Source organism: Dermacentor variabilis, chromosome 2, assembly GCF_050947875.1.
Source record: "Dermacentor variabilis isolate Ectoservices chromosome 2, ASM5094787v1, whole genome shotgun sequence".
Taxonomy (NCBI): domain Eukaryota; kingdom Metazoa; phylum Arthropoda; class Arachnida; order Ixodida; family Ixodidae; genus Dermacentor; species Dermacentor variabilis.
In genome coordinates this window covers 84135485-84159465 of record NC_134569.1, presented here as the reverse complement: position 1 = coordinate 84159465, position 23981 = coordinate 84135485, and the positions used below count along the sequence as shown (strand labels likewise).

General features: G+C 43.3%; 1 protein-coding gene across 3 annotated transcripts; it reads left to right on the top strand.

Moving 5' to 3' along the window:
* Window positions 1-183: 183 nt before the first annotated feature.
* Idi (Isopentenyl-diphosphate delta isomerase) lies at window positions 184-23067 on the top strand. 3 transcript variants are annotated; one of them, XM_075681132.1, is made up of 6 exons: window positions 184-373; window positions 1892-2118; window positions 5221-5313; window positions 15004-15134; window positions 17600-17783; window positions 21312-23067. In XM_075681132.1, exons 1-6 carry the CDS (start codon window positions 354-356, stop codon window positions 21458-21460), a joined length of 804 nt encoding a protein of 267 aa, XP_075537247.1. In that variant the 5' UTR covers window positions 184-353; the 3' UTR covers window positions 21461-23067. The 3 variants fall into 3 exon arrangements, with proteins under 3 accessions (XP_075537247.1, XP_075537248.1, XP_075537249.1); XM_075681133.1 differs by lacking the exon at window positions 184-373 and adding an exon at window positions 1037-1178; XM_075681134.1 differs by lacking the exon at window positions 184-373 and adding an exon at window positions 1326-1472.
* The last annotated feature ends 914 nt before the right edge of the window (window positions 23068-23981 follow it).

Here is a 23981-nt window from a genome sequence, read left to right as displayed (position 1 = left end):
GTGCTTACCTGTCTTTTATATATATATATATATATATATATATATACATATGCAGAGTTTATTTTTTGTTGCGGAGTCAGATGGTGGAATGGGATCAACCGTCATGAGAGTCTCGAAGCCCTGAGGCCATCTGAGGCCCTGTATACTACTAGTGTGATACATCCAGCAGAATATCTTCCTTTTCTTCCTCCATGCTTTTCTTGCTCCGCTTCGTGGACACGGCATTCCAGCTGCGGTTTTCATGAGTGGCAACGTAGTTGCATAGTATATTTGCATGATTGAAATGTCAGCGGCGTAAACTATCAACGTATTTTCTGATCTTGGAAGTAATTACTGCAGCTGAGAACGTCAACATGATCCGCAATATCATAAGGTAAGGTGGATGACTGTTCGAAAACTAAAACAAACTTCCTGTGGTGTTTTATTAAGCGGTCAACATTGTGGTTTAATGCCTGCAGCTGATAAGTGGCAGCTTAACAGAAACGAGAAAACTAGGAGCAGCTGGCTTTTATCATTCCGGTGTGCCTGGCCTTCGGGTGGCTTCGGAAACTAGATGCGTACCGTGGGCCCCCATACTGCTTTAGCAGACGCTCTGCATTGCTGTAGCAGTAGCTGAGTGGCTCTCCGCATATCCGTTCGTTTTCCTTTTTGTTGTAACTACAAGTTGTGAAGCGTTGTAAATGTCCAAAGTCATGTTCTAGCCCGCGAAGCACGGTTTTCTGCAATCAAAAGGTGAATAAAATATTTGCTCTCCTGCTCTCGGCGGAAGAGGATGGATGCTTCACGCATGCAATGCCACACGGGTTCTCTCGATCACTCTGTTGCGTATTATTTCGTATTCCATTCATAATTGTCTGACGAGGAAATTCCTTGACGCTGAGGAAGGCACTGTCTTCCTATGTCAAACATAGCCTGTTTGACTTCGACTGCCGCGTGAAGATACCCGCGGAAAGAGGAAAACGTTTCAGGAGGAAAGCTTGCGACCTCATCTGGCGGGCACTTTCGTAGGCAGCGGCTTGCGGTTTCCAGCTGCGTTCGCTACTGTAGGCACGTGCGACGATCGCGCGCATTGGCGCGCGCAAATGCCGTACGTAGTTGCGTTGAAGCCGTAGCCGCTGATTCGCAGATTGTGTTCAGTGGTGCGCGTCAGTGGGGCGTCAGTGTTCAGTGGAGCGCGCGTAAGTATGCTTAATGTGGCCTTGTACATGAAGGTGTCTCTGTGAAGACGTGGCCATATTTTCGACGCTTTCATTTTCGTTCTTTCCATACCTTGTTTCACTGTAAAAACAGAAAAGGCAAAAATATAACATATCTAGTCATGTTTTTTTAAATTAGCTCGCGTGTTAGTGGTATGGCGTATGTATGCGGGCGGTAGTATAAGACCACGCTAACAGCGTTACAAATATCTCGTTAAAGAGTAATTTAACGTTACTGCTAGAATAAGCGGGCCTCGATCACTGATAATTAAGAAAGTGAGTTCATCGCTTCCATATTCGGTTATTCTCCTAATCTAGCTTTAAAGTTGTTTTTCATCCGCTTTGTAGCAGGGCCGGAGCGCTCGCAAACAACCACCTGAATATGCCATCAGTTACGCAGGGGACATAGAAGTGTGTACTGTATCTGTAAATTGATAAACACATAAATATAGTGTGCCTTATTACCTTTGTTTGTTTGTTTTCTGGGACGAGAGAGAATGTCATGCACTTGTGTCAACTGTGCAATCCTTTCATGACAAAGTAATAGGAACAGCTGCTGCAGGGTTGTCACAAAAATAGAAAAGAACTCATAGAAAGGTGCACCTGCTGCTGTTTCCAAATTAACATCTCATTTACTGATGTCTGCTTGCACTCCGTTCTGTTGATCTGATCCAGTTGCATTGCGACTCTTGCAGGCAGACGCTGCTGCCTCAGGCGGGCATCTTGAACAAGGGCATGGCTGCAACAAGCCTAGCCCGTGCAGCCACGACCAAGCCTGCCAGCAAGGCAGTCAATTTGGACCACTTTGACCCAACGCAAGTTCAACTGTTGGAAGAGCAGTGCATTCTAGTCGACGAGCAAGATCGCGCACTTGGATCATGCAGCAAGAAAGACTGCCACCTGATGGAGAATATCAACAAGGGTGCGTGCCTTTTGCACTTTGTACCATTCCCTTTAAACATTGTGTAAAGATAGAGAAGCTGTATCTAAGATGAAACTTTCATGCTTTAAAAGCAGGAGTAGCCTTACATTCCCAGCATATGATAATAAAATAATCTGGAACAGATTATGGCACAGTGGTATTTTTGGAACTGCCTTTTCTTTCTCTAAAAGTTCTCTCTCATTTGTATGCTACAATAGCTCACAAGCATCAACTATAACAAAATTTTGCTTTGGCTGAATTAGTTATAAATTATTATTATTATTATTATTATTATTATTATTATTATTATTATTATTATTATTATTATTATTATTATTATATACATACTGCTGTAGCAACCTTGGTGAAGCTGCAGGGCTGGTAATTGTCTAGTTTTCTTATTGACAGCCTTTATATATTACCTAAGCAGGTGGTGCATGCACCTGGTATTCAGTTGAGAGAACACGAATCCCAGACCATACGTCTGTAATTTACAGCATGCTGCAGTAGCCCAGTGGCTATGGCGTTGTGCTGCCGAGCTTGAAGCCATGGGTTCAGACCCAACTATGGCGGTCACATTTCGATGGGGACGAAATGCAAAAACGCGTGTGTGCTTAGATTTAGGTGCACCTTAAAGAACCCCAAGTGGTCAAAATTATTCTGGAGTCTCTTGCTACAGTGTGCCTCATAATCGTATAGTAATCTTGACACGTAAAACCTCAGAATTTATTTATTTATTTAAATCTCAAAGGCTGCCCCAAAGAGCAGCACTAGTTAACGTTTTAGCTTTTACTTAATTTCAGGCACGCAATGATAAGTTTTTTTCAGTTTCCTTGTCAAAAACATTATTTTTGCAAAGTTTTCATCACACAACCACGAATATTCCTAACGTAGAATTTTTGCACTGTGGCTACTCTACATGTGGTCTTTATATGCGGTCAGAAAGTTTGTTGCAGTTGGCCTATAAAGGGATGATACTGCTTTAACTGGCTGAACCATGAATTCCGAATGCATTAGGCTATACAAGGCAATATAATTGCAGGCCCGTGAAGTCCACACTGAAAAAAGGACTCAAAGCAATAATGACATAAAAAGTATCGCCAGCATATTTTCAGAGCATACTGTAACCTGGTACCAGCATGTCCACTTTATATCGCACAGCAGCAGCTTTGTGATTACTGCTAAAAGTATGGATTACAGCAGATTCATGATGGTGTGTATTTCAAACATGGTATAACAATGCTGCTAGTGCACATATCAGTTATGTCACAGCTGCACTTATTTATTGTAACCTCAAGGTTTTACAGCATTGTAGAGAGGAGGGGCATAGAAAGAACACTTACAAATTTGATGAGCACTTTACATAAAAGAATACCCGCCGTGGTTGCTCAGTGGCTATGGTGTTGGGCTACTGAGCACGAGGTCGCGGGATCGAATCCCGGCCACGGCGGCCGCATTTCGATGGGGGCGAAATGCGAAAACACCCGTGTGCTTAGATTTAGGTGCACGTTAAAGAACCCCAGGTGGTCAAAATTTCCGGAGTCCTCCACTACGGCGTGCCTCATAATCAGAAAGTGGTTTTGGCACGTAAAACTCCAAATATTATTATTATTATTACATAAAAGAAGATAAGAAAAAGCAGCAAAGAAGAAATGAATGAAATGGCATGATAATGGCATGTTTACAGAATGTACATGGAATGACGTAGTGACTTGCAGGTCATTGCGCTACGCACGCATACACGCTCCAAAGAAGAAAGAAAGATTCAAGACAAAAAGAAAAAGTCATCAAAAGGACCTGTTAAGTTCCTCGCTGAATCTTTCTGTGTTAGTAATACTGACAGTTGACGCTGGCAGGTGGTTCCATTCATGGCTAGTTTTGGGTAGAAATGAATAGGAATGTGTTACCGTGTTTCCTTGACAAATAGGAACTTTTCAGTGGTGATCAAGGCGCGAAGATGTGAAAGGAGCAGGCTGTATCCAGCACGATTTAAGTATGGGTTGTGATAATAGATCTTCTGAAAAAGGCAGAGTGAAAAATTTATTGCAAATGTCCGGCGATTTGGGTGGGGTGGGAGGCAAGATAATTATCTGCACATGATAAGGGTAGGGAGATTAAGGGAATTTTTTATGGTAGTTACACTGGATGTTCGATGATAGTTCAAGAGTGTGAAACCTGCTGAGTGATTTTGAACTGCTTCGAGTTTGTTGATGAGTGCTACCTGGTCGGGGTCCCTACGGATGAAGTGTATTCCAGCACAGGACGGACGTAAGTGATATATAGATGTTTCTTTAGTGATGATGGTGCTAGGGAAAAATTATGTTTTATGTAACTGAGCATACGATTGGATTTGGATGTTACATAATCAATTATGGTCAGCCCATGACAAAGAGTTAACAATGTGTACACCAAGATACTTATAAGTTTGAACAAATTCAAGTGGGATTGCGTTCAAAGAATATGAGCAGTTAGGAAAAGGTGCGGGGTTACGGGAAACTCTCATTATTTTACATTTATAAATGTTAAGTTCCATTTTCCAAAGCTCACACCAATGCGCAATATGATTAAGGTCTGCTCGAAGGGATTCGATGTCGGCATCATTAGTAGCTTTCCGGTATATAACACAATCATCAGCAAGAAGATAAATGGATGAATTTATATTATTATGTAAATCATTTAAGTAAACGAAAAAAAGTACGTAGTGGGCCTAGAACAGAACCCTGGGGAATGCCTGAACACACAGGTACCTTAGGAGAATCGGTATCGTTAGTGGAAACAAACTGTGTGCGGTTAGAAAGAAATTCTTCTATCCACCGGAGCAATAGCAGGTCAATACGTAAGCGGTATAGTTTTATTAGAAGCAGCTGATGATCAACCTATCAACCTTATCGAATGCTTTCGCAAAGCCTAGGAAAATGCAGTCAATTGCCACATCTCTGTTAAGGCCAACATGCAAATCATCAGTAAATATAAGTATGAGTTTCAGCTTGTCTGTGACATCATTGTGACATTTGATGCAATCCTGTGAAGAAGTCACTATCTTGGCGGTTTACTGGTTTGTACTGATAGCTGGTTGCACTTTCTTCCTTGCTTTCTCTCTAGGGTTCTTGCACAGAGCCTTCAGTGTCTTCTTATTCAATACAAAAAATGAGCTACTGTTACAGCAGCGGTCTGATGCAAAGATAACATTTCCAGGTAAGTAACTCCATTGTTAAAAGCATGATGCCACCCTGCATTCCATAAATGTCACAATGCCATCATGTCACCGTGATTCATTACTTCAGTGATGCCATAATTTGTAACGTCCTCACTGATACAACCAACCAATTGGCTCTATATTTTACACACACCCTCCTCCTCTCCTTATTCCCCTCTTCTTCTTCACAGTCCAATCCCTGCAGCGTCAAAATGTCCTGCTCTGCAAAGATAGCTTCACTTTAAGAAGTTGTTTAGACTTCTCATTCATTTCTTGTTTTTTAGAATATGACTGCTATAGTACACTTGAAGGATCAGAAAGTGCTACCTTGAGATAATTGTTGATGTACACTTGACATTGCATCACTCACAAGACTGGTACAGGTGTGGAAAAGACGCTTTATTCCAGGGACGTACAAAGCTATGCTTGTATGTGTGCATGACTGTGAACAATGTCATCTTTACATCACATTTCTTTTTCTTTCTGCTTTTCTTTCTTTTTTGTTGAGCCTGTTTGCAAAGTCAAATAAAATTGTGGCTCAGGCTATGTTTTGGTGGATGATGCTCCCCTTGGCTTCTTCGCTCTGGTTGTTTATTCGATTGTATTAGTGGAACTGTCACAGCAGCTGAAGAGCCAGGTGCTATCACATCTTGCACGATGGGCGTGTGCGATGGTCTGATGTGTTCTCGTGTGCGCTGGAATTGACATCCATCATTGCTTTCGAGCATGTACGAGCATGGGCTGTCACCTCCCTGGATGACTGTAGCGGGTGGCCACATTCTTGAGGGCACATTGTACATCGTGACCCGGCACTAAACTGTAGCTCCGGTAGAGGCATGGAACCTCTGTTGTAGAAGGTACGTTGCTTACAGCGGATGTCTAGAAACCACTGTTGAACATCCTTTGGGTGTACTGTCCGAGGCTGTAGGTGGGTGGCCAGAACTTGTAAAAGCTTACTGGTCAGCTGCCCCTTGAGCCACTGCGAAGGAGACTTCAAGCACTGGTCACGCGGAGAGTTCTGCCAATCCAGTAAGCCGGCACAACCCCGCAGGGGCGTCTGCGCAAGCAGGCGTTTGGTGCGTTGCGACACCACGTACCCGAGCACACGAGGGTTGGACCCTCCCGCGTGTAGCCGTGCACGGCTTAGCCGTGTCCGGGGAAAAGGGGATCCTGGGGGTTGAGCCAATGCCGGGTGTTTGGACCTTTACGGCCCCTCGGCGGCGGCAACACACCCCTTTGGCCTCGGCTTCACGTAGACGGCACCCCCGGACTGACCCACCCGGGGGAAATCGGTAGTTGCCTTTTCCTGTCTCTCTCTTCCCCTAATCTTCGTCTTTCTCTTACTTTTCATCTTTCCTGTCTTCTCCTAGCTTCCGCTTACTTCCAATTTTTCCAGGCAGCAAGGGTTAACCTTGTGTGAATAACCAACCTAGGTTATCTCATATTTGGTTATAGCGATAACGTAAAGCTGGCGTTTGCAGGACCTGTTTTTACAGTCCCTGTAACGTCTCCTTGTAGGGCTCCATGGTGGGTGGCTGGCGTTGTTGCCGAAAATTCAATTCCTTTATGGCTAGCTCCTTCCCTCCGCTTCCTGATCGCCCTCACAAAAGAGGGCGCACCGATGAAGTTTTTCAGTTCCTTGGACGACAAAGACCAAACTTCCCACAATACCATGTGATCCACTCAGAAAAATCCGACAAACAAGTACGAAACATTTCCCCTTTTCTAGTTTCCAAGTCCTTAACTGATGTCCTTGGTCCAGGCTACAAGGTATCAAGGCTGGCAAGTGGTGATCTCCTGTTAGAGCTCCATGATCAGAAACAGTACGATAAGTTGCCCAGTCTAGTATCATTTGGAGATGTTCCATTAACAGTGACTCCACACCGCACTCTGAACACCACCCGCGGCGTTGTCTCGGATGACGATTTGCTCCAGCTGACAGAGGCTGAGCTCCTGGAGGGCTTCAGTGATCAAAATGTTGTCAATGTGAGAAGAATTAAGATAAGAAGGGATGGAAAAGAAATTCAAACAAAGCACCTGATACTCACATTCGGTTCAAGTATTCTGCCCGAGTCTGTAGAGGCCGGGTACATAAAGCTCCGTGTCAGACCATATGTGCCAAATCCCCTAAGATGCTTCAAATGCCAGCGTTTTGGCCACAGCTCGCAGAGCTGCCGAGGCCGCCAAACATGCGCCAAATGCAGTGCCCTTGAACACGCCACTGAAGCTTGTGCGAACACTCTCCACTGTGTAAACTGTGATGGGGAGCACGCCGCGTACTCGCGGTCGTGCCCATCGTGGAAAAAAGAAAAGGAAATTGTAACAATAAAAGTAAAGGAAAATATAAGTTTCAAGGAGGCACGCAGGCGGGTATCGTACCTGCCCAGGAAAACCTTTGCCGATGTGGCGCGTCAGGGGGCAGCGTCACAACGGCCTCCGGCGGCTGTCCGACCCACAGTCAGTGAGTCGGCAGTTACGCCATCTGCCCCCACGGTGGTTGCAGCTAGCGCTGCTCCGCCAACCGAGCAGACGGAGCCATCGACCCCGAAGGTGGGCGCAGCCGAGGCTGCCCCAACTTCCGAGGCCCCCTCCAGCGCTGGCAACGGCCAGTGCAGCCAAATCCCTCAGGGAGCCCCATCGACCTCCGGGCTGGTGGGCACAGGGGTCTTGTTCTCCAAGGCGGGACTCCCTCTGAAAACCTCTCGCTCGCAAGAGCGCCTGTCCGGCGTCTCACAGGAGGCAATGGACACTACACCTGTCCCCAAGGCGCACCAAACGCCTAAGGAGCGTCGAGACTCGCTCGAACGCTTCAGAAAGAACAAAACACCTATTACAGGGCCTCGAAAGGGCTCTGTAATGTAAGGCATCCCTTCCGTTTCCGTAAACACAGCACCTATATTTCTTTAAATATGGATACACAAATCATTCAATGGAATGTCAGAGGTCTTCTTAGGAATCTTGATGATGTGCAAGAACTCATCCATACACACAATCCAAAAGTGCTGTGTTTACAGGAAACACACTTAAAATCAAAATACACAAACTTTCTTCGACAATATGTTACTTTTCGGAAAGATCGCGATGATGCTGTCGCATCATCGGGCGGTGTTGCAATTATAATTCAAAAAAGCGTAGCCTGTCAACGTTTACAGCTACGAACGCCCCTTGAAGCAGTGGCGGTTCGAGCTGTTCTTTTAAATAAACTCGTCACCATTTGCTCGCTTTATGTACCCCCACACTTCAAATTAAACAAGCATGAATTTCAGTCATTTATAGACGAATTGCCAGAACCTTATGTTGTTCTTGGCGATTTCAATGCGCACAGCTCCCTGTGGGGCGACTCTCGTACAGACGCGCGAGGTCGTCTTGTTGAACAGTTCCTCTTTTCTTCCGGTGCGTGCTTGCTGAATAAAAAGGAACCCACATATTACTCTCTAGCAAACAGAACATTTTCTTCAATAGATCTTAGTATAGTTTCCCCGTCTATACTGCTCGAACTTGAATGTGAAGTTACGAAGAATCCTTACGGGAGCGACCATTTTCCCATACTGATAAGAACATCTAAAGAAAACGAATATCCTCCGCAAGCTCCTAGGTGGAAGATAGACACAGCCGACTGGGAGAAATTTCGAACTCTCACTAACATCTCATGGGCCGACATGTCTTCTCTAGAAATTGATGCTGCTGTAAAGTATCTAACATCATTCATAATAGATGCCGCATCAAAATGCATATCCGAAGTGAGGGGTCTGGCATGCAAACGACGTGTACCGTGGTGGAACAGCGAATGTAGGATCGCCCGTAAGAATCAGAACAAGGCGTGGGCGTTGCTACGCGCTTCTCCTACTGCAGAGAATCTTATAAACTTTAAAAAAATAAAGTCCCAAGGCAGGCGAACCCGCCGACAGGCCAGAAGAGAAAGCTGGCACAAGTTTTTATCGAGTATTAACTCGTTTAGGGATGAGGCCAAAGCCTGGAACAGAGTTAATAGGATTAAAGGGCGGCAAACACATTCACTCCCCCTGGTAAACACACAGGGCGATACACTACAAGACCAGGCAGACTCACTTGGGGAGTATTTTGAGAATGTGTCAAGTTCATCAAATTATTCACAATCCTTCCTCAAATACAAACAAATAGAAGAACGTAAGCCTTTCAACAGAAAACGTCGTCAAAATCAACCATACAACCGTCCTTTTAGTATTGCAGAGTTCAGAGCTGCCTTGAGCGCATGCAAGAGCTCTGCACCGGGATCTGACAGAATCATGTATGAAATGCTGAGAAACTTACACAATGACACGCAAGTTACATTACTTACACTTTTCAACACTATCTGGGACGCAGGGTACCTTCCGACTGCATGGAAAGAAGCCATTGTGGTCCCTGTTTTAAAACAAGGCAAAGATCCTTCCTCAGTGGCAAGCTACCGCCCGATAGCCCTCACAAGTTGCATGTGTAAGGTATTTGAAAAAATGATAAATCGGCGCCTCATCCATTTCCTTGAACAGAACAAAATACTTGATCCTTATCAGTGTGGCTTCAGGGAAGGGCGCTCCACAACTGATCACCTTGTACGTATAGAAGCAAACATCCGTGACGCATTTGTACACAAACAGTTTTTCCTATCCGTATTCCTCGATATGGAGAAGGCATACGACACAACGTGGCGATACGGAATCTTAAGAGACCTGTCAGAAATGGGCATTCATGGTAATATCCTAAACCTCATAGAAAGCTATTTGTCCAATCGCACATTCCGTGTAAAAGTCGGCAATGTACTGTCACGTCCTTTTACACAAGAAACTGGTGTACCCCAGGGAGGCGTCCTTAGCTGCACGCTCTTTATAGTGAAGATGAACACGCTCCGTGCTTCATTACCTCCGGCCATTTTTTACTCTATCTATGTGGACGACATTCAAATAGCTTTTAAATCCTGTAACCTCGCAGTGTGCGAGAGACAGGTACAGCATGGTTTAAACAAAGTATCAAAATGGGCAGAGAAAAACGGATTTAAAATCAATCCTCACAAAAGTTCTTGTGTACTTTTTAAACGAAAGAGAGGCCTGGTCCCGGATCCTTGCTTAGAACTGTGTGGACAACAAATTCCTATCAACAAAGAGCACAAATTCCTAGGTATTATACTTGACGATAGACTCACTTTCATTCCACACATCAAATATCTCAAAGAAAAATGTCTAAAAACAATGAACATAATAAAACTTCTATCCAAGACTGCGTGGGGTAGTGACAGAAAGTGTCTAATGAATCTCTACAAGAGCCTAATACGGTCACGATTGGATTATGGGGCCGTGGTGTATAACTCTGCCGCCTCGAGCGCGCTAAGGATGCTGGATCCTGTCCATCATCTAGGTATCCGCCTAGCCACTGGTGCTTTCAGAACAAGCCCGATCGAAAGCCTATATGCCGAATCGAATGAGTGGCCGCTCCACTTACAGAGATCATACGTCAGCTTTACTTATTTCCTTAAAGTGCATTCCATTCCTGAACACCCATGTCTTAATACCATTACCGATATGACGTATGCTACACTTTTCCGCAACCGTCCATCTATAAGACAGCCTTTCTCGCTGCGTGTGAAGGAGCTTAGCGATGAAATGCATGTCCCACTCCTGGAGCACCGCTTAATGCGCCCACCCAAGCTATTACCTCCTTGGGACTGGCAGGTCACAGAATGTGACGTATCCTTTCTAAAAGTTTCAAAGCATGCTCCAGATGTAGAAATTCGAATGCATTTCCTAGAACTTCAGTACAAACACTCGTGCACAGAGTTCTACACAGACGCTTCCAAGTCACATGCCGGAGTATCCTATGCAGCCGTCGGTCCTTCTTTTTCGGAATGCGATGTACTACATCCAGAAACAAGTATCTTTACGGCAGAGGCCTACGCTATATGGTCGGCTGTAAAGCATATAAAGAAAGCAAAACTCCAAAAAACCGTAATATATACAGACTCCCTAAGTGTGGTGAAGGCCTTAATGTCACCCTACAAACATAAAAATCCAGTACTTACTGAGGTCTATTCCGACATGTGCAAAGCTTATCTATCTAACCAGCAAATCATCATATGCTGGGTACCCGGCCACAGGGGAATCGAAGGTAACGTCTTGGCAGACCAGATGGCTACGTCAATTGCACTCCCTGCTGTTAATAATACTGAATTGGTGCCTCTCACAGATCTGAAACCTTACATACGAAAGAAACTGCGAAACCACTGGCAACGCATGTGGGACGCAGAGATAAATAATAAACTGCACGTTATAAAGCCGCAGTTAGGTTTTTGGCCCTCCCCAACAAAATCTCGGCGAACAGATGTCCTATTCTGTCGCCTCAGAATAGGACACACATTTGGCACCCATAATTATCTGCTTACTGGAAGTGAACCTCCAATCTGTGGTAGATGCGGTGAGATGCTTACTGTCCTACACGTGCTCCTGGAGTGTCGGGAAGCCGAAACGGAGAGAAAGAAACATTTTCCGCTTGCTTACAAACATCACATCCCTCTACACCCGGTTATGTTTCTTGGTAAGGAACCGCCTTTTGACACCAAGACAGTCCTGAGCTTCTTAAATGATGTCGTACTACACGTTATATGCCCAAGAAATTCGTAGAGCATCCTCGCTCCAGAGGATGCCGCTGCGATAACAGTTTTGCCTAGCACATGCCTCCAGGCCCTTGTTTTTTCAAGGGCTCTAAGGAGGCAGTAGTGCTCGAGCATATCTTATAACCTTAGATATTTTTACGCATCGTATCATTCTATTTAAATGCATCTTAATGTTCATAGTACACGTCATAAGTCATCGCCATAATCTTATTATACAGATTTTGCGCACTTTAGCGCGACCGTTTTTAAGGCCCCTCTACAGCCACGTCACACCAACTTCATCGAACTCATGATTTCACTGCAAGCCCATTAACACGGACATGGCGCTCTTTGGCCATACTTGGCCCTTGCGCCACAAAACATCAAACATTCATTCATTCAAGCCGGCACAAAAGTCCACCGAGCTGAATAGACACTTCTTTAATAGTTTTTTTTTTTGCCTCCTGATCTGCTCTCTTGGCCATGCCGTTCGAGCGGAGATGGTATGGACTTGATCAGACATGGTTTGACCCAATCTTACGGATGAAGTCTTGAAGCTGTAGGCTGCTGAACGGTGACCCATTGTCGGTGCAGAGTCGGTTTGGGAAACTGCATAGCAAAAATATCCGTCAAGGCAGAGATCACCTTGCTCGCCGATGAAGACTGTGAAGCCCTGATTTCAAAGAAAAAGTAGTAAAAATAAACGACAACCAAGTACTCATTACTGTTATAATAGCAAAGATCTGTGCCAATGACTTTCCACGATAAACTTGGCATTTCATGGCACTGTAATGGCAATCGGGCATTTCTTTGTTTATGCCAATCGCATAATTGACAGTGTCGTGCAGTTTCTTCTATGCCACCATTCCTGCCTGGCCAGAAAAGAGCAAATGTGCGCATGCCTTCATCTTTTCTGCTCCTACGTCATGTGCAGCATGCAAACAAGAAAGACTGTCACGGTGCATCTTGGGAGGGATAGCAAGGTGGTTGCCGTGTAGAACCATGCCATGTTACGTGCGTAGTTCATCTCGGCAGTCCCAGTAGCTGCATAATTCCGGAATGACGTCACACTTACTGTCGGGCCAACTTGAGCTTGCATATTGGCGAAGTTGCTGCATGGTCGAGTCTTTTTCAGTTTCTTGCAAAACTTAATTCAGGCACTTGTCTCAAACTGGAAGATCATGGCATTGACCTGAAAGTGTTCTCCATATTCACTGAAAATTGCTGAACTCGAAGACTGGGATGCAATAAAAAGGCCTTTCCCACGTGTGTATTTCACACCAGGGTTAGGCAGTTTAGGCACTATCTTTGCAGGTTGAAGCTCATGCACCGAAGTCGAAATGGGCACTGACAGAATGTTTTTTAAAAATCATCTCTAGTGGTTTGTGATCAGATTCCACTGTGACCTCTGACTGCCCGAACAGTTATTCGCAGAAATTTTCACAACCATGTACAATCATTAGCATTTCTTTTTCTGTCTGCGTGTATCTCTGTTCTGTTTTCAAAAGAGAGTGTGATGAGTATGCTAGTGGGTGACCGTTCTGAGTGATCACAGCACCGATTTCGTTTTGACTGGCATCTACCGATAGCGTAATAGGCTGGTCTTTCTGATAGTGTGCCAGAACTGGAGCTTTTGCCAGTGCCTCCCGAAAAGCTTTGAAAGTGGTCTTGGACTTGTTTCAGGCCAAGAAAAGACTTAGCTTACGAGAAGGTTGCATCTGAAGGGTCCGAATACCTTTATCACAATGCAAGGATCCTGCCACCTAACCAGGGAGTGGTGAAGTTGCATACACCATCACCGGCCTTTGCTGCCATCAGCGAATAAAATGGCGTCCGACAGACGATGGCAGGGTTTATCACACAAAACACAAACACGTGGCACAGAGAAACTGAGCTAAGACAGAGTGGTGGATTTGCCGCTGCAGCTGCTTTTGGTTAAGTGGCGTGGACCATTTGAGCATCCTGCAACATCACATGGAATTGGAATTCTCTGCTATTTACAGCTTGTGCGGGTTTCGTGAGCCAGCCAAATCAGCGCAGCACTATGTGATAACGAAACTACTGAAACGTGATAGCGCTGACGGCACAGAATCAAGCGAAAACGAAACCTTTTGACTGCACATGTCGTTGTCAAGAGCACAGTCAATTAGTTCTTTTTTCTAAAAATGAAGTGCAACTGGACAATTCAGTTACATTTTCTTCTTCTCATTCTTATAATAGAATACAATGATGTTTTTATAACGAGTAGTTGAGTACTAGTGACAAAATTTAAATGAAGAGTGCCTTCATCATCAGGCAACTATTTGAATGTTGTGGGGGAGTCTCTAATCATGTCCTGCATGTGCCTGAATGTATCGCTTACTACGGCTCTGTTCACAATAATATTGACGCCTTAGAGATTATTGAGCACTAATCTGTCACTTTAGCTTGACTTAATATTTGCCTTTAGTGTCCCTTTAAGGGTTGCTATGTGTGATTTTTCTTCCCCTTCGTCGAAGACGAAGGTGTTGTAAGTCGTGCACGTATCCTTTCCAGTAACCATGAGAAAAGTTGCAGCTGGTACTTCTCTTGGCTGTTGACTGAAGTAGGTAGCCTTGACATACAGTCTAAATTCTTGCCTCCATGTTCTCCAGCTCTGCCAAACATCCGCTGTGGTGTCCAGAGCCCTTGGGTACGGCAGTAGCATGGTGACCGGGGCACCTTGAGGACGGGGAGGCACTTGTTCCGTGCCCGGCATAGCGAAAGTTCGTTGAAGCTGGAAGCCACCTGAGACGACCTGTTATGTACGCTTGCCTCGCTACTGCTGGTCATGTCTGCCACTGCCACCATGTAACACACACGAGATGAGTGCAGTTGTGGAAAAGATGCTTTTGTCCAGGAAGCCCAAGATGATGTAGCCTCCCTGCAAAGGGGTGTACAACGCTATGCTTGTGTGTGTGCATGATTATGCACATTATCATCCCTATCTCACAAAAATATGCAATGTTTGCCTGCTAGTGCTTGAGATTCTTTTTATTAATTGGTAATTTCTTCACAATTGTTACAGTACTGTATGGGCTGCTCGGTGATTGGATGATTTGCTGTGTAGGTCGCTTCACCAACACCTGTTGCAGCCATCCCCTCCACATACCAGATGAGTTAGAGGAAGCAGATGCTCTAGGTGTCAAGAGAGCAGCGCAGCGTAGGCTTTTCATTGAGCTTGGAATCGATCCAAATGAGGTGATGGATGCCTTCTTTTGTTTGTATGTCACGCATTGTCATGCTTTGCTGCTGTGTACTCTGACAACTTTAGGAAAGTGAAAAATGTAGCTGATAGTACTTTTTGTGCCAGATATCTGCTTTCGCAAATGAAAATTAGTAACAGAAATTAATGTCAGCCAAAAGTTGTGTTTTTAGAGCTGAGAAGTATTATAAGAGTAGAAAGGCACAGTAGGTAAAGTGTAAATGCTGAAGTTGTGCCACATTTGCAATGCAACTGAAAGCTGAGTGAGTTGGCTGAGCTGAGTGATTTATGTACTGAACTGCAACAAGCACAAAAGATGATTCACACAGGCAAGGTAGTACAAAGAGGCACTCCCTTGCATTGCACTTTGTTCCAGAAAAAAAAAAAAACAGCATGTATGCATTGATAGCAGTGTGCATGTGCTGAACTGAGCTTAATCACTGAGCCAATTGTTATGTAAAAGTGTAATCAACTTAAAGAGGTCGCGCAACATTTAGAAAATGGCAAGAAGTAATTCACATATGCGTCATGTTAGGTGCTTTAAGTAGCATTATCACTGTGAACTGATTTTTGTGGCACTTTTCATGAACCAAATAGATGTCAGAGAATACAACATTACTGGCAGTTTCTCAACTGGACTCCGAACATCATGCACTTGGTGCTATTTGCATTTAATCCAACTTTTTTAGAGCTCAGAGCATAATAAGTGTAGAGCTATCAAGATTCTTGAGTTCCTTCCTCATGGCTAAGGGATACTTTATCAAAGAACTGATTAGCATTTAGAAAGTAGCGCACTGCGTCGTCTTCTCTTGATCTTGCACTTTGGGTGGCAGAAGTTAAAATGTGACACATGTTGCTGCCTTGCCTTCGTATACTTGTTGCACATGGACTGTTTCCAAGGCCATATGACTGTGTTGTCATTGCATAGCATCAGTAACCATCTCTTTCTTGTGTTCCTCGCAACAGTTTCTAATAGCCCTGCTGTACCATACTAGTAGTGCATTTCTTCATGCATTTATTTTTCATGCATTGATTGGAGATAAACCAAGAGTAGCTGATAGTTAAGTTCAGTCTAAAAAAGGTGAAGAGCTGAGCAGGTCATGTGATGAGCAATAGAGATAACCAGTAACCTATTACGGTAACCTATTATGAAACATTTATCCGTACTAAACTGGAATTCGCGTCGGCAATATGGCCCCATCAAGCGTACTTTGTTGAGCTACTGGAAGCCGTCCAAAATCGCGCAGCCCGGTTTATTACATCCCAGTACCACTATCGGCTAAGTGTTAGAAACATCAAATCATCCCTCCACATCCAGTCATTAGCACATCATCGAAAAATCTCACGCTTATGCCTCTTTCAAAAGCTCTATTACAATTTCACGCATTTACGCGACACACTTCTTTTGCCACCCAACCGTACTTCACGCCGTCTCTCAAACAACCTCAGCATTCAGTGTCTTCACGGCTCTACTAAATCCTTCAACAGCTCTTTCTTGCCGGTAGTTATTGCAAAATGGAATAGTTTACCGGACCGCGTAGTATTCGAACGTAACCCTACCAAGTTTCTAAACATACTAACGAACTTTCTGAGTATTGATGCCTAATGGATTTCACTTACTTTTACTACATCACACATTTTTTAGTGCATTGGTTATTACTTTTTGTGTTAGACATTCATTTGATTACACCTTCTTTACCCCTTATGAATGTTATTGTTATTGTTTCTTACTTCAGTCATGACTGTTTGTACCTTTCTTTTTCTTATGTGTGCTCCCCCCTTATGTAATACCCCAACAGGGGCCTTTAAGGGTCAATAAATGATGATGATGATGATATGATGATGATGATGATGATGATGATGATGATGATGACAGTATGGGTGACAAGGGAAGAGTACATTTGAGGGCTTTTGCATGCAGCAAAGTACTGTGCAACAAGGTGTGGAATGAAAAATGACTGGAGCAACATTAAGAGACTGTAAGACAGCAATGTGGATTAGAGAGCGAATGGGGGTAGCCATTATTTTTAAGGGGACATAATGGAGTTGAGTAGGCCACGTAATTTGCAGGGCTCATAACCAATGATCTGATAGAGTTGTAGGAAGAGTTTTAAAGGAAAAGAAACACATTCAAGGATGGCCGGGAACTAGCTGGTTGGATGAAATTAGGAAATTTTCAGGCATAAAATGGTGTCATCTGGGGCAAGACAACAGTACTTGGAGATCACTGGTAGAGGCCTTCATCTTGCAATAAAAATAAACTAGGCTGGTGGTAATGATAATGAAGTTCAGAATTTTGTAGGAATATTGTGGGTATAGCACAGGCAGGGTAAGGGCAGTTGACAAACTCTAGGAGAGGCCTTTGACCTGCGCTTTACTTAGTGGTGTTGATGACAGTTATGTTTTGCATCTTGCTCACTGTTACTGACAATTGATGAACACATGCTCTGTCTCTGCCTAGGTGCCTGTGGATGAGATCCGGTACCTTACACGCATCCTCTACAAGGCTCCCTCTGATTCTACATGGGGCGAAAATGAAGTCGACTACATCCTATTTGTGCATAAAGATGTAGCCATCAAACCCAATCCCAATGAAGTGAAGGAATCGCTTTACATATCCAGAAAGGATATATTACACTTCATATGTAAGCACACATATTTTGTATGTCTCTTGCTGCCTTCTAAGGAGTAGGCTTGTGGCATTATTGCTAGTAATAGGCATGAAGAAAGTGGTGTTGCCAGCTTTGTTTGCTACTTTAAAACTCTACTTGCAAAAAAAAAAAAGATTTCCTCTTGATTCAGTTTTCTAACATTAGAAAATTCAGACTCGAGAATACTTTCTTTTGTTTACACCCTTGAAAAAAAAAAAAAACACGAAGGACGCAGCTACCTCCTTTTTTTCTTGTATTTCCTAATTAAAAAATTTCTGGCGTTTTACGTTTGGCAATATGATTATGAAGCACCCGGTTCAATTCTCATCACCTGAGGTTCTTGAGCGTGCACCTAAACAGAAGTACACAAATGTCTTTCCATTTCGTTCTCATTGAATTCCGCAGCCTGGTTTGAACCCATGTGCTCGTGTTTAGCAGGGCAATGCCGTATCCACTATGTAGCCACTAATTAATCTACTGCACCACCTTTTTTTTGCTGTTGTTGTTAAGCATGGAATGGACAGAAAATATCACACGGTTTATGGCCCAAGGTTAGCATATATAATGGATACCTAAAACTGTTTTCGGCACCTGATTTACAACACATGCTGTGGCGCTGCTTGGCGTTGGCCGGTGATGGTTCTCGAGGTGAACAGTGGTGGCAGCGAATGCTGCACAGTGAAGTGCTGGCGGACCAACTCAGGGCTGTCCAGAGGGCCCGTGTGCTGGCAGAGGGGCTCGGCCTCTCTGTACCGACGTGGGAGCGGCCCGCATCAGTCCCAGACTGATCCCTCAGGACCTAAATAAAGTTCTTCATACCATACCATACCATACCTGAGGTCCAACCACAATAATTACTGAGCATTCTCTTAAAGGAGGAAGACTGAAACATAAATGGAATGTTGCACTGCAGTTTTTTTTTTTCTATAGGAATAATTCTCGTAAACCTGAGTACAGGGTGTCGGATGGGGCAGATATGTTTTATATGTTTGAAACGGCAAGCAGGAAGTTCACATATTTTTTTGCGCCTGCGTTTCGCAAGGCCTACTAGTGGAAAACTATATACACAAAAATACACACGAGAGATACTTGCTGCTTGAAGAACAAGAAAGATATCTGTTCTCCAAAGGAAACCATACAATAACATAGTGGAATCAAAGCCGACACTGCAGCAGCAATGCACGCGCAATCACCGAGTGGCATTAAAAAAAAAAAATGAAATGAAGAGAAAGAAAGGCATCTATTCCCAGAGCATCACCGTACATGTCATATCCAGTTACAAAAATTGTTTTAGCAGTCTGAACACATATACCACCGCACAGAGAAGTGCGAATGACCCTTCTGGGAAGTAGTGCAAGCAGTTTCCAACAGCGTGACCTTGATGTGGCCCAATCCACTTTGATCGCGGCGCTGATACGATCTCGCCCGGGTGAGGTGGGTCTTCACTGCAGGAATCGGGAAACGACGATGAAGCCGGGCATTGTGAGAATGAAAAAAAGTAGAAAAGATTGTATTCATTTCATTGGTACATGGATGTGACTCTCATCCAAGTCTCGAGCGGTTCTGGTTAGCACGGGGGCCAGGATGGCCTTAAATAACCCCTTGCGTAGGTTTGTAGGTTTTCATTTTCTATTGCTCAGTGCAAGATGTTATGGACGAGTGTGTCTTCACTTTTTGATCTTTTTTTGTTGTTTATACTGTTATGAGTGCAGGGAACAATTATTTAGGTTGTAAAGGTAAGCTCAAAAACTGCGAGAATATCTTCCCAGAGTCGTCATTTTCCTCCCTCTTCTGGCATGGCTACCAGTTGTCTTTTTCATGCAGATACATACAACCATGCTTTTGCTGACTGACATATGTTTCAACATATGGTGGCTTCACACTTTGTGTGAGGATGAATACTGCGTTATGGGCTACACATTGGTATACGTGACTGTTCTACTGTGCGCTGTGAAGGAATTACACTACTACTGTCCTTTACATCTAGTATGCTTAAGAGGAAGCTTTAGCTTGGGGGCTCCTATCTAAATACGCGGGAAAGGAGACATTCTTTCATCGGCAAGTTAAGATCTAGTGACTGTTTATAGCCAATTTTCTGTTTAGGTTGTGAATATCTTAATAAATATTGATGATAATCACAAGTTTTCAGAAAACGAAACTATCAAGTTAATAACTCTGTAACTAAGCAATGAAAGAAGATATAACAATTTTGCAAATTGTATCTAATAGTACATCTGAAGTGGACAAAACTGATGTGATATACATGGCTCTTGTATATACCAATAATACTTGCTTAAGACTTTTGCAAAACCCTTGTTAACAATGTAAAAAATTTATGTAAGATGTGAATTGATACATCAAATTTTTCCGCTTTGGATGCTCTAATGGATGGTGTTTACAGGACTGCCATATCTATTCTTGGTGTGGCACTATGAATTGGTAAACTTCTTGCTTTTATTTTTTTCAAGCTTACCAATTTTTGAAAATTCCCTTTAAGAAATACAGGCCCTAAATCAATATTCTGCTTCTAGCATTCACTAGTATTAAATGTGTTCTCTTATATGCAACAAATTTAATTAAAATCGGCTCTGTGGTTATCTCAAAAAGGCATTTCTTCATTTCACATTTATTTGAATAGGCAGCATTAGAGTTGGGCCTGAGCTAAAGCTTCCTCTTAAGTGATCAAGCATGCTGAAGGGACCTAGATCAAGCACACATTTAGAAGGCTAATATTGTGTTCAGTGGGAATCCTGCAAACACAATATGTGGCTTTGTGTTTACAGGGCCAGGTGAACGCTTGTTCATTTAGTGCCCAACTCTGCCCCTTTTGCAAGCACATACAGTAACTCTCATCAAGAGTAACTCCATTTCCATCTGGCAGTTTCGTAATAGCTCAGGAGCACAGAATAAACAGGGCTGTTGCTGTTTGGGTTGTCAATTTCCTTGCACACATGCAAGTTTTTTTGCCGCCTTCAGCAGTTATGGAGTTATCGAAGTTTTAATTTGGCAATCTCGTGCGAAATTAATGGAAGGGTCAATCTTTGATATGTTGAATAATCAATAGTAATATTTACATGAATGTGACTATAGTGTATCGTATCAATTATTTTAGCACCTTAGATAAATGTATACAACGATGATGCACTAGGAAAATGCATCACCTTTATGTGTCTGTCTACCAGGGGTAGCTTAAGTGGGTAAAGCTGCCTTCAGCGAATTCATGTTAGCACATCGCATCAAAGCAGGGAGAAGGCAAGAGCATGATAACTGGTATTTGCCCTCTTATGTTCAATGGTGAGACTCACTCACTAAATATAGACAATAGCTTGTTTTGGCTTGGATGCTGTCACATGAGGGTTGATGTGCTGTCTGCATACTCTGGCACATTGCATTATGATGATGCCTGAAGAAATACAATGCATTAGTGTTGTCATTGGAAGGTTTAAGCGCAGCACTCTCGTGCACTTTGCATCATAACTTTATACACAGTGACCAACAAAATTTTAACTTTCACTTTTGCAGCCTCACTTGAAGTGCAAGGCCAGGTGATAACACCGTGGTTCAAGCTCGTGGTGGAGAACTTCCTATTTGAGTGGTGGGACAACCTGCACAACCTTAGCAAGTTTGAAGACCATGCGACCATACATCGTTTGACAGCCAAGACCTCCTAGCAGCCTTTCATTTTCAATGGACCAGTCTCTGTGAAAGACTCTTTAACCGCTCTGATACCTCACCCTAATTCGTTGTTTTTACTGTTGCACCTGTTTTTATTTATCTTTATAAGTTTTGTTATAATGTTACTCATCTGTTGTGACAATGAATACATGCTGGTGCTTACATTTTTATATGAGTAGTAAACACCATCTATAGCCAAGTCAGAGGATTTCTGCAGTAATTAGCAAGGTGGAGGAAGATGCACGATAGGAAATTTGGCATCTGCCCAGAATTAGTACATGGCTACTCATATCAGCTTCCTTGTAGCCTTGTGCTATATCAGGTGGGTGGGTGACATGGAATCAAGACACTGGAAACGATTAAAACTGCATTTTAAAGAGACTAAGCGGCACCTTTGTCGATGGGGCCATACCTTCGTATCTGTGGCTTTTCATGTCTTCTTGTCTTTGCAACTGCAGGGGATAGCACCCAATGCACTCTCTGACATACTGTGTGCTCCCATTCAGTATGTGTGCCTCGACGCATACAGGTTGACAAAAAATTATGAAGGGCAAACATTCAGAAATGTAAACTAGTGCATGGCGAACGCTCTTTAAAGAAAATCGTCTTTCGGTTTTATTATAAGTCCCTTTTGTTTCATTTTTTTGTTAGAAGAATCCTGTAACTTCCGATGGACAGCTTAACCTTGAGCTAGAAAGGGCATGCTTTATCGGCGCTATACTACATTCATGTTATCGCCTCCCAGCCAGTCTACATGGGTCAGAAGGAATGGGCTTGGTAAGGATTAAAACAGATGGCAATCGTCTTCTGACATAAGGAAACAATCGGGTTTTTCTTTTTTTTTTGCGTCAACAGCATAAATTGCACTTCCAGAGTGACAGCTGGGCATGTGGTTCATGATTGCGTGGAAACCTCTCCATGTACTTAATGCAGTGCAGCTGTGATGTACAGCAATAGTGCTGTTTTTACCGTTTGACATTGCTAGTCTCAGTAGTATTGATGTACAGTCACGAGCAAAAGTCTAGAGACCACAGATACCACGAAAAACTTCGTTATTCACAGCCTAGGCGTGCAGGTCGAAATCAACTGGTACAGCCTATGTGCACCTGTTTACCAATGTAAGGCATTGAGATAATTTCATGTTGCATGGCTATAGTAAATGAAATTTTAAATTTTTTGCTGATGCAGTCATCTAGACTTTGGGTCCCGGCAGTACATCAGTAGGAGAGCCTACTGCCCCATTTTGCACTTGACCATCTGATTGCTGCAGATGAAGCATCAGAGTGCATTTTGTGCATGTTGGTTAAACTAACCCCTATGTAATGTTGTATGAGGTTATATTTATGCCACTGAGACTTATCCATCGTAGCAACAGTTTTTTTGGATTTGAGCAGTGGCTTGTAAAACCTGACTTTCCTAACCAAAGGCATGTTAATTGTTTCAAGGAGAGCACTTGCTGACTTCATGACCTGTAGAACACGTAACACTGCACAACTATGTTTACCAGTGACAGCGAGTGGCTCTCAACAGTTGTGGTCCATTGATTTACAATGAGCATAGCTCTTGGTGTTTTGTTTGGTAAAATAAATAGTTTACACTTGAAGGCCAATATTATTATGTTTACATCTATCACATTATGTACATGGCATGAATTCAATGGTTGCAGGTACAGTTAGTTACACACTTATTCCGGTATTCCGGTAGCAGATCATTGTTATGGTGTTTTAATTGGTGATCATCAGACATTATCAGTATCTTGATCTGGCCTCGGCTTATATATGTTGAAATCTCTGGCATAGTTTGGAGGTGATAATTTTTTTTTGTTCAAAAATGCTTTTCACATACATACCTGCTTGTCCCACCTTAAATAAAGAAAACTATTGCTGCATAACAAACTGGTTGTGAGATGAACCTTATTGGCCAGCTTTGATCTACCTTATAGAATTTCAAGTGCGAGAATGGGAAGCGACTGTCAAGACCCCCTCCCCCCCCCAAGCTCTCGTCGGGGCACATTTAGAGCAGTTCTGAGAGCTCCTTTTCTCTCATTTAAAAGTGCTGTTAGAGTTGATGGATTATTTTTCAGGTGACTAATTCAACTCTGCATAATTTGTCACTAGTGAACAAGATTATTTTTCGGGTGGCTAATTCAACTCTGAATAATTTGTCACTAGCAAACAACCAGACAAATATATGCTGCAGTTCTTTGTGAAGCAGATTGCCGATTACATCATGCACTGCTTGTGTGACGCATCAGACGAGTCCCTTCTTCAGCAAATACTTGCTAGGAAGTATGTGAATTATGTCAGCTACCAACAGTAACTGTAAACGTAAAAGGGTCGCCAAAATTTCTATTTGTAACCAGTGCTCCTTGTTCCTAGTGCTAACACTTGAATGTACAGGGTCAGATGTCGGAGTGCGGGGAAAGTAATTGCTTTTGTACTAAATTTATCAAGAAAACAAGAACTGTAAGGGCTTTATGAGCTGCTTCTACTTGTGTACTACTAGGAGAGTTCTTTT

What these genes read in the sequence shown, in the direction of transcription:
- Idi (XM_075681132.1), top strand. Translation starts at nt 354, where the DNA reads ATGATCCGCAATATCATAAG. An exon ending in TTGGAATCGATCCAAATGAG is followed by an intron (nt 15,135 to 17,599) that starts GTGATGGATGCC and finishes GTCTCTGCCTAG; the next exon opens with GTGCCTGTGGATGAGATCCG. An exon ending in GGATATATTACACTTCATAT is followed by an intron (nt 17,784 to 21,311) that starts GTAAGCACACAT and finishes TCACTTTTGCAG; the next exon opens with CCTCACTTGAAGTGCAAGGC.